The 10,213-nt window shown below is 40.0% G+C and overlaps 1 protein-coding gene across 7 annotated transcripts in view; it reads right to left on the reverse strand.

The window, feature by feature from the left end:
• Positions 1-760: 760 nt before the first annotated feature.
• The window catches only part of MTA1 (metastasis associated 1), a 219,929-nt gene continuing 210,476 nt past the window's right edge, over positions 761-10,213 (reverse strand). For 5 of the 7 annotated variants that reach the window (XM_027842825.1, XM_027842824.1, XM_027842823.1 and 2 more), the window contains 3 exons: positions 4,141-4,172; positions 2,142-2,293; positions 761-1,186 (listed from right to left, as the gene is read on the reverse strand). In XM_027842825.1, the coding sequence (XP_027698626.1) occupies positions 1,039-1,186; positions 2,142-2,293; positions 4,141-4,172 (332 nt within the window). In that variant the 3' untranslated portion in view covers positions 761-1,038. The remainder of the gene's footprint in view (positions 1,187-2,141; positions 2,294-4,140; positions 4,173-10,213) is intronic. The other 2 variants (XM_027842827.1, XM_027842826.1) reach the window with 1 other exon arrangement.

Consider the following 10,213-nt stretch of genomic DNA (forward strand, 5'->3'; position numbering starts at 1 on the left):
GACCTAGGGCCTAGCCTCCTGGACCTTTCTGTAAGAGAAGTAAACAACTGAGCATTGCTTCTCAACATTCTCCACTATGAACCCACAGAGGCCAAGAATATGTGCTATTGCCAAGATTCTTGGGTTTGCAACAGGTGTTCTGGGGGCCAAGGAGAGGGGATAGTTTTGGTGTTAAAGAGATGAAAAAGGGTTTGGATTTTTTTTTTGTTCTGTTTTGAATATAAAAATTATTGTAAAGACAAGGGACAGACCCAAGACAACTAGCTGAACTTGTTGCTGGCTTTTCTGATTCTAATATTCCAAATATAAGAGTTACAGGTCTCAAGTTCATCTACAAAAAAGGTAATAAAAATAAAACAAAATGGCACCTTCAACAGAATAGAACAAAATCTTACAACACAGCCTCATGGAAACAGAGGCCCAACAGTGCTAGCTCCAAGAGAGACACAAAAGAAGATTCCAAGTCTTCACTCCACCCAAAAAGTAAACAAAAATCTAAACATGACTGTTCTGCATTTTCTGAATAAGTTAAAACTTCAATTCTTCTCCAATGTGTCCACACAAGGAACAGGGTCCTCTGCCAGTGGTAGGAAAAGGCAGGAAGGGGAGGCTACCCAAAAATAAAAATAGAAGTGGGGGGAAGAATAAGGGAGGAAGAGAAGAGTACACAAGCTAAAAGGAAGAGGAAAAAGGGGAGGAATGAGAGGAAAGAGGAAAAGAGGAAGAAGAAAGTGAGAGAAAGGAAAGAAGGGAGGGAAAGAGGGCAGAAAGGTAAAAGGAAGACAGGTATAGGAGAGTGGAGGAGAGGAGAGAGGGGTAGAAGAGATAAAGAATGAGAGTGCACAGGCAAAAGCAGTTTATGGTCACAGAAGTAATCAAGTTCCTTAAGGGGGTTACAATATGCAAATCAGTGCTTTGCAAATTCTCCCCTCTTCAGTGCCTCAGCAAGGCAGTGGAAAAAATGTCTTTTGGACAAATCCAGAAGAGTTCCAGAGGGTCAGTCAGGGTAGGAAGCTGGTCTGAAGGACCCAAGGGTTGCTAGTCCTCAATGATGATGGGCTCCTCATTCACTGGCAGAGGCTGCTGCCTGAGTTGTAAGGACTGGCTTGGTCGAAGGATGATGGGCTTGTAAGGGCGACGGGCAGCTCGCTTTGTTTCAGAAGATGAAAGCAACTTTCGGATTTTCCTACAAATGCAGAACAACAAATAGCCACAATATTTATTAACAATATCCTCCCACAAAAGAAAGGCTGGTTTTCAAGAGAGATCCTTAATCTACTCTAGCCCTTCCTGATTCAAACTATACTTTGAACCTATAAAACTTTTCAATTTTCTACCACAGTGTTCAACTCTCTCTGCCTCAGTGCCCCAGCTCAAAAGATAAAGACTTGGACCTGAAGGGGAAAGAAGGAGTTTAGGGAATAGGAAGAATAGAATGGAGGGAAGAAGAGAAACAAGTCAGTCTTTTAAAGACAGTAGCTTTAAAAAATAATGACTGCAGCTCCCATTTGTATAATGCTTCAAGACTTTACAAGTTTTCTTCACAACTCTATGACAAAGAGAGTGATACTATCAGTATAGATGAGGCACTGAGAATTCAGAAAGGTAAAAGGTAACAGTATGCGTGAGAGCCGAGATTTGAACAAACACACTTCTAACTCTAAAAACTAATGTTCCTTCCACTATACATTGCTGCCTCTCTGAAGAAAGAATCTTTGGTGGTCAAACTTATCTGTTTCAGATGGACCAGTAGCTGGTTAGAAAATGCTGGTCTCAAAACCTTTTCAGAGTCTTGGAGGCCAAATCCACTGGTTGGTTCAGATACTTATTTTTAGCTTTTTTATTTACTTCTCTAGTATATAGGGCACACACATACTCCTACTTCTCAGGGCCCAAGGTGAGGGGGAAGGAGGGGAATGGAAAAAAGGAAGAAGGGTTGGACAGGGTTTTTCTTTGGGATGTAAACTGGAGTCCTTTGTATCTAAGGACTTCATTCAGCAGAAACACAGAAAGGTCCATTTCTCCCCACAAGTACTACTTTCAGTGATGATATAAATTAATAGGTCACCCACTCCATTCATGAATTCTAAATAATGGGAATGGAGGGCCCCATTTGGACCTGAAGGAAGCCCCTGTCCTACCTGGTTTCCTCTGTGGCCATGTAAAACACATCATCTGGAGCATCAATCCAGTTCATCCTCCTCCTTTTCACTGGAGGCAGGGATCCACCACGAATTAATCTGACTTTTGTTGGATAGGATTTCCCATTGAGCAGCAAGTTTCGGCTTGGTCCCTAACATAATACATAAGAGGTAATAACTACATGGCCAATGGCCAGTCCACACTTGCAGATGACATAGATAAGGAAGGAGAAAAGGAATGACTATTCTTGACACAATTTTATCATATGGCTAAATAAAGTACCTTAAACAAACAAGACTGACTTCAGAGGTTGAGGCCAGAGTAGGAACACATCACCTCAGAAGTTGAGAGAGGAAACAAAGCATTCATAAGTCTCACTTCTTCACCCCATCCTTGTGCGAAAAGCTTCCCTTCTTCATTCACATATGAAAGAAAGATTTTATGTAGTTTCCAGTATCTCAGCACAACTCATAATTCTTCAAGATCTCCTAGTCACGCCTGACCAAGGGAAATCTGATACTGATCCTTACAATTTCAGGGAGGATTGGAATGCTTCGGGAAGTGATATTTCTCTCACTACAGTGCAATCACTGAGGGAGGGAATGTACACTGAAGACAGATGTATTTCCAAAGCACAGACTCTAAATTCTGCTGCCTCATAGCATCTTACTATGCATTATATGAATTTGCTGGCAACTCTAAACTATACTACACTTTTCAGGACATTCTTCTTAACAAATATTTACCAAATTCTGATTCTCCAAGGAGATCCAATGAGATTTTTTTTTTAATACAAGCAATCAAAAGAGAATGCTTTTTATCTCAGCAGCTCAACTTAGTTGTTTTCATTTTAATCAAGTAAATAAAAGCACTTCTTTCCCCAACTCTGGCAATGCCACAGATTTTCAGAATCTTAGAGAACAATACTGAACTGGGAAACAGGCTTTAAAATACTGACAATTGAGAAGAAACATTTTAGGCTGTATCAGGAAGAGACAGCTTTTATTGTCCCTGATTCCTGATTATATTCCTAAGGAATACTCTGGGTTGGGTGGTCAGCCTTGCCCTGTCCTATATGGCTTGATCCACCCATGTTTGCTTTTCCCATGGCATGCCCTACACTGGGTTCTGGTTGGCATCTCAAGAATGTTCCCTAAACCAAAGAAGCAGGAAAGCTATTTCTAACCCCAGCCAAGAATTAGGGTGTGGCTCCCTTTTACCCAAAAGACTTGTGTGCTTTAGTCACCAGATACAAAAAAGTAGCCAGTCTCTCCTAGAAGCAGAGGTGGCAAAATGGTCTGTAATGAAGCCTTCACAGCATCCCACTGAAATTCCACAATGGTTTCAGGTCTAACACCTTATCAATGCCGGGCATCTAGCTCATGTGGCTCTGTTGGACTGTGAATGATACACACAATAGGAAGAGGTAGGGAGAGATGGTAGTCAACTAGATGATCACTCTAAGCTGTCAGTCACAGATCACGGAAAATCAGATCATGACTTGAGTAGCTGAGGTCTGGGAAACTAATTTCCAGCCTCATGACTCCACAGGCAAGTACCAAAACACAGTGTTAACAGGCAGAGCCAAGGCCAGACCAGCATCCCTGGTACTATTTCACAATGCCTCAGATTGGCTATTTAATTCTGTCCTTTGCTCATACTTTTGTTCAAGGAAGATCTATTCTCAGCAGATACTTTCCTACATCAATTAGCTTCAAGCCTACTTTGTATCCTAGCCCTCTCTGAATTCTTCCTCACATTCTCCACAGGCTCACTATTAATAGCTACTTGTCTTATCATCCTCTTGCTCTCCAAGGAAACATAAGTCAAAGCAGAATGCCTTGAATAAACTCTGGAGAGTTATAGCTCTATCTGCCAGGCAGATAAACAGTAAAGTTCCCCATGCCTCTCTGAAAGGAGACAATAAGGAGGTAAGTGTGATAAGAAAGCTTTCAGAGAAGCTCTATCTAGACACAAGCAGAGTTTTCTCTCTCTTACCATTTGTCTGGTTGGTCCATGGTTAGCCAGTCCTAACAAACAGGAAAGAGAATAGAGCTTGTAAGACACCAAACTTCTTCCATGACAGAAATCATACAAAATAAAAAAAAAACAATGTTTTAAATTTGTGCTTCCTTCTAAACTGGTATTTTTGACTAGCAAACCCCTTCCATGGGGTACTATGAATTAAGGAAGTCAACTTTACTATATGCTGGAGAGCCCAGGTTTACGGAGGGAAAAATCACTGCCTCTGAGGCATACATTCTGGGTCTAGAGGATGTACAGGTAACATACCTAAGGAAAAAAGAAAACTACTTCAAAGCTATTGCCAAATCCCTGCATATTTGAGATAAGCTGAATTGGAAGCAGCAATGCTATCCATTTAGAAGCAAAATGACCTTTTGATCAAGCCACACTCTCAAAACTTCTCTCCACTGTTAGATAAGGGAGTTAGTTACTCCAGGGCCTGACTCTTGGCTCACTCAGAAAATAAGGTCTGACAATCACATTTCTTTGCTTCCTAGAATCAATAGCTGTCTTTCTGTCCTATCAATTCCTTCCTTTCCAGGGTGGACTTTACAGAGCACAGTGAGGGGTTTACAGAGTAACAAAGCAACCATAAGCAAAGAAATAGAAAATGAGCAGATAAGTTCTTGAGGACTGGCCTACACAGAGATGACTGAGACACTTCCCTAAAGCCCAGGCAAACTAGCCCTTAATAAAGCTTTACTAATCATCTTTTGAAATGTAAAGTTCTTAAACTGCATCTCAGTTCATATTTGAGGAATTCTGAACTTTACACACATTTTTTGCCATGTTCACCTTGATATTCAACAAGTACCAGCCACACATCTTCTATGGGATACTTCTAACTCCTTTATTTGTGACTAAAGGCAGGCCCTCTAGTCAGGAGTGAGCCCAGGGCTGTCCAACAGGCCCTTTTCAATCATACACCTTTCTTCCTTTGCCATAAAAGGAGAGGGGAAATGAGTGGAAACCAGGGTAAGCTATTACCCACAGCTCTGGCTCAGAATACTAACCCCCTTCTCCCCCACTTCCCAGAATTATATAGGCATAAGTATGGTCTTGGAAGCCAAGACTAAACAAAAAGCAGTTGTTTCCTTGATTCATGGCTCCTGCTTGGTCCAGAGGATATCTAGATCCTTTCAGCTCCATCTGATGACAGAAAGCAAGAGTGCCTAAGGAAATAATGACAATATTCTCCAGGCTGTCTATATGGAAGAATAGTGGGGCATCAAGAAGCAGGAAGAAATTATCCAAATAATATGTAATTGCTATCTATTTATCACAGAACAAATCCCCTTAATAAAAGGATTTGTTCTGTAAAACTTGGACTCAGTCAAAAGGCTGCACCCAAGGACCAGATGTGGCCTTGAGGTCGCAGGTTCCCCACCCTTGATAGACTAACCTAAGCATTGGAAATCTATTTTCTAGGAAGTCCAGAAGCCTTACTACATAGAATCCTCATTAATCCTGAATTTATTTGATAAGAAATTCTAGCAATCTCCTGCTACACACACACACACACACACACAATCTTCAGAGTTAATGTTATTTATGTTCTGTATAAGTTGCTTGACTTAAAAATTTCCCTATAGTCATCCTCACCTACCCCACCCCACCCCTGAGCTTTCCACATTCATCTTTGGATGGCTGGTTGGCCAATTCTACCTACTTCTTAGAGAACCTCACTTGTAGGTCAACAGCTTAAATCTCATGACAACAAATAAGAGAACTTCCTATCATTAGGCTAAGTTCAAACTCTGCTCTGTTGTTCCCACTATTGACAATTTAGAACCCTATTCCTTAGTGCCATATGGTCACTTTTTCCTCCAGGCCCTATATCTTCTGTCCCCAATATAAGTTTACAACCAATACCCACATGTGTGCTGATCTACACAATGAATGTTAGTAATCTACTCCCCCAAACCAAGTCTTAGTTTCCTTTACTCAACAGTCCCACCCCACCATCTTCACACTATCACACTAAGGATGACCTACCTTAGGGCTCAATCTCCCAAGACAAATGCCACTGGTAAGTTATGAAAGAGTAAAAAAAAAACAAAAAAAAAAAACCACACACACACACACCTGTGTACTGAACTAAGAAATAATCTAAAATTCTAAGTATCTTTATGTCCTGTTCCAGACAGTCTCCAAAGAGTCTTCTGCCCATAATAATACGAGTTCCATTTATAACAATTTAGGGCTATTAAACAGGAAAAAGGGGAAAAATGAATGAGAAATAACTACATGTCCTTGGTGATGAGTCCAATGATCAGAACTGTCTAATATATTCCTCTTTTTTAGAAAAATCTAAATAAATTACTTCAGGTTGCTTGTTTCCTTTTCCTGGAAGCTACTCCCTTTAACAACACTGGGAAAAGGTCACAGGTCACTGCAATATTGGAACCTGTCTTTCATCATTATCTGATCAGGTAACCATAGTTGCATGTCGAGGAATACACATGGCATCCAGTGACTACATTTTACAGTGTAAGGAACTCTGAGGAACTAACAAGGGGATAAGTGGGTGAAATAACAGTATAATCTCTTTTGGGGGTTTTCATAACTCTACCCTTCTATACAGGAAATGTTTTGATTTTAGAACCAATGCTCTTTGAAAAATCGTTTTTCTTTGTTCTGCTTGTTTAAAAAAAAAACAAACACAAAAAAACTACCCTAGATCTATGATTTCACTGGTTTAGAGGAATTTCCAATGAAGAACTACCTTGTATTGATGTAGGTTGGCACCTGCTCTGCAACTCAAAGTCTTAGAAGGAAGCCAAAGAATCTGAGTTTTCTTTACTCCAAGTCTCTATTTATTATGCAACATGGCCTCTCTAATCTCTCTTTTAAAAACAATCTATTCTTATTTTACCTAAAAAAAAATCATGGGTCACTGAAGAATTAAATAAAGAAAAAGTGAAGACTTCAAAGTAAGACACGACACTCAATGAATACCACACACAATCCCTATGGCTTCCATCAGCACTGATCCCACTGCTGGAAAAGAACATAGGAATCTGCTGATGTTACAGTTTTTCCTCCTGAGCCTCACTTACCCAAAGATAGATTATAATGAACCAGCAGGTTTTGAAACCTAAACTGGATGATCACAAGGGTCAGACATACTGTGCCTCATTCTATGGCTTGCAGGTACTGAGTATCACCAGCCCTTCAAGCATCCTATGCCCCTTAGTGAATTGCTGTATTCTGTTTTCCTCCACAAATCTTATAGGATCATATGACTTAAAGTTGGAAGGGATCATTTAGTAGAAACATCTAATTTTATAAATAAGGAAACTGAAGCCCAGAAGAGTAAAGCATGTTGTTTAAAGTAATAGGTGACAGTGTAGGATTTGAACCTAGAACTCTAAATATGGTGTCTAACTACACTGAGACTTTGGGAAATGAAGAATAGGTCCTCTCCTGGAAAAGGTTAGGGTCCAATGTTTATCAGAGTCACTTTAGACTAGATACTTAGTAAGGGATCTTTGGAAGGGTCTGGACTGGCCCTTTGGGCAACTTAATGGAAAAAGGGTGAATACAAAACAAACATGATAACATTACAAGTTACTTACCTAAGTATGTTCCTATCAAATTGGTGGATTGGCAAAGGGAAAGGAAAAAAAAAATAGCTCAGTATTACACAAAGGAGCTGTGACTAGTAGGGAATAATGTCTAACAGGATCCCACACTCCAGATACAGTCAGATGCAGTGAAGCAGATGACAGCCACTTTCACTTCATGGGAAGGGAGGTAATGGTAAGTGAATACTATACTAGTAGCTTACCTGAGAAAGAATACATTTATTTACTGATTTATTTCAGGATAAAATATATCAATCATGATTCATCAAAATTTCTTGTCTGGGTCTATTCAGAAAGGTTTTCACAAAGCAGTAGCACTAGGCATTGGACAATGAGGAAATGGTTGCCAAAGAAGAGTTTGCAACAGGTCAGTCAAATTAAGTCTTTTAAGGGAGTGAGAAATACTAGCACTCTGAGAAAAGAAAAGCAAACTACTTCTGACTCCAGTAACATGGATATCTGTAAGAGGAGAGATTTCATCCACAGAAGATTCCCAGCATTTGGCCCTTAGAGAAACTAGGGTGAATATGTTCCCTGAACACCAGGATACCAAGCTTTGACATTATCCAACTTCCAACTGTCCTAAGAAAGGCCAGGTCCCAATCATACACAAGAGACTCCTGAATCTATCTGGCTAGGGTTTGGGATCCAGAACCTTAGGCTTTCCAACTCTTGGCACTTCAAAAACTCAAGGAAATTTGAGTATGATGGTAGGGCACTGGTGGGGAGGGGAGAAGAGATGTGGGACTTCTCTCTTTCATCCCTGTTAGCTAACCAGTGTTAAGTTCTAAGGACTGGTATATTTGATGATGTTCACCTGAGTATAGGAAGGTCAGCTGGCAGAAGCTATGCAGGGACAAGTTTTAAAAGCAAGTCAGTTAACAACATGCTTCTTCTATTGGCTCTTCTGGGATTAAAAGCTAACTTTAATAAGAGAAAGTTAGCAGAACTATATCTTAGGCCACATCTCTTACTGAGTCAGTGTGCTACTGTTTCTAGGCATATTTACGTTCAAAGTCAGCCATGCAAACCTGACTGGCTAGGACAGGAAGGACCCAGAAACAGCTGCATACCTCAGAGTAAAGAGTACAGAATATGGCACAGTACAGTTCAGATATGTTCCCTTACCTCTCTATTATTCCTATTCCTCTATCCACTCAGAAATTTACTTCTGACAATTACCCTTTCCAAAGGCAGAGGACCAGCAGGCATGAAGCAGACCAGGTAAGCAATGTTCAAGGGTCCAGTTAGGTGAGATAAAATCTAGTGAGTTTAGAAGAAGTCAGATTGAAAAAATTTAAATCAGATTCAAATATTTTGGTTACAACACTTTGCAAAATGAAATAATTAACAATTTTTCATAAAGATAGTTCAAATGAGAGATGGGAGCTCAATCATCATAGGAAGAAAATGATTACTACTAACCATGAGACACCATATTTATGTTACCTTCAAAAAAGTTTTGTAAACAAGTTATTATGGGCTATCAGCTGCTTTAGGGACTTGATCCTATAGAGTATCTGAAGGTATCTAAATGGATTGTTTTAAAACATGAAAGAACCACTCTCACCAATGAGGTCAGGCTCAGTCTAATACAGCCTCCTAAGAAAAGTCACACAAATTCAATTTCTTATACTGTGGATGTATATCTCCATAAACAACCTGTTTGGTGTTTCATGGAAGAACATCTACTGTCTCTCATCAAGTCTGTGTTTATAGAATTAAGCCCTTTCTATTCTTCTAAGGTAAATGACTAGCAGATTGTTGAAGCTACAAGAAGTATATACAAGAAGCTTTGAGAGAAATGTTAAAAGGGAAGGAGAGAAAAAGTAATTCCAGGCCCCAAACTGCTCCAATCTGGAACTATAATCCAAGGTCTAGAGCCTGAGCCAGGATAGAGTGATGAAAGCAGATTATTACACTGCCTTATCAAAATGCCTATAGAACATTCTCCTGGATCAGACAGCCAGAAGAGTCAGATTATATGCAGAGCTTCCCCTCTGATGGCAAGAGTTTCCAGTGTCCTCTTCTCATATTAAGAGGGAGAGACTTAAAATGACATCCTAGGAATGACCAGGAGGAATCTTGTCAGCCTCACCTCTATTATCTGCTGGCCACGATGGCCATTCTCTGCAGAAAGCTCCATTATAGATACCAGAGATTATTATTATTTTTAGCAACTGCTCATAGCTTCAGTACAAGAAGGCAGCACATGATGACTTCTGTATTATTCCAATTTATGCAGATGCCCCTTGCTTTCCACTCCCTAGGCAAGACTCTCCAAGAGGCTGAATTCTGTCCTTGTCAACTACTCCTCATTCAGCTACCTGAACTTTAGACAAGTAAACTAAATCGCTGTTGTGCTGTGTTGGGGAATATCCTGCCAAACCTAAATTCTCCTAGGAACTTTTTTTTTTCATTTTTTATATTTTATTGGGTAAATGATTTAAAAGGTAATT

Source organism: Vombatus ursinus, unplaced genomic scaffold (assembly GCF_900497805.2).
Source record: "Vombatus ursinus unplaced genomic scaffold, bare-nosed wombat genome assembly UNPS02014890.1, whole genome shotgun sequence".
Lineage (NCBI taxonomy): Eukaryota > Metazoa > Chordata > Mammalia > Diprotodontia > Vombatidae > Vombatus > Vombatus ursinus.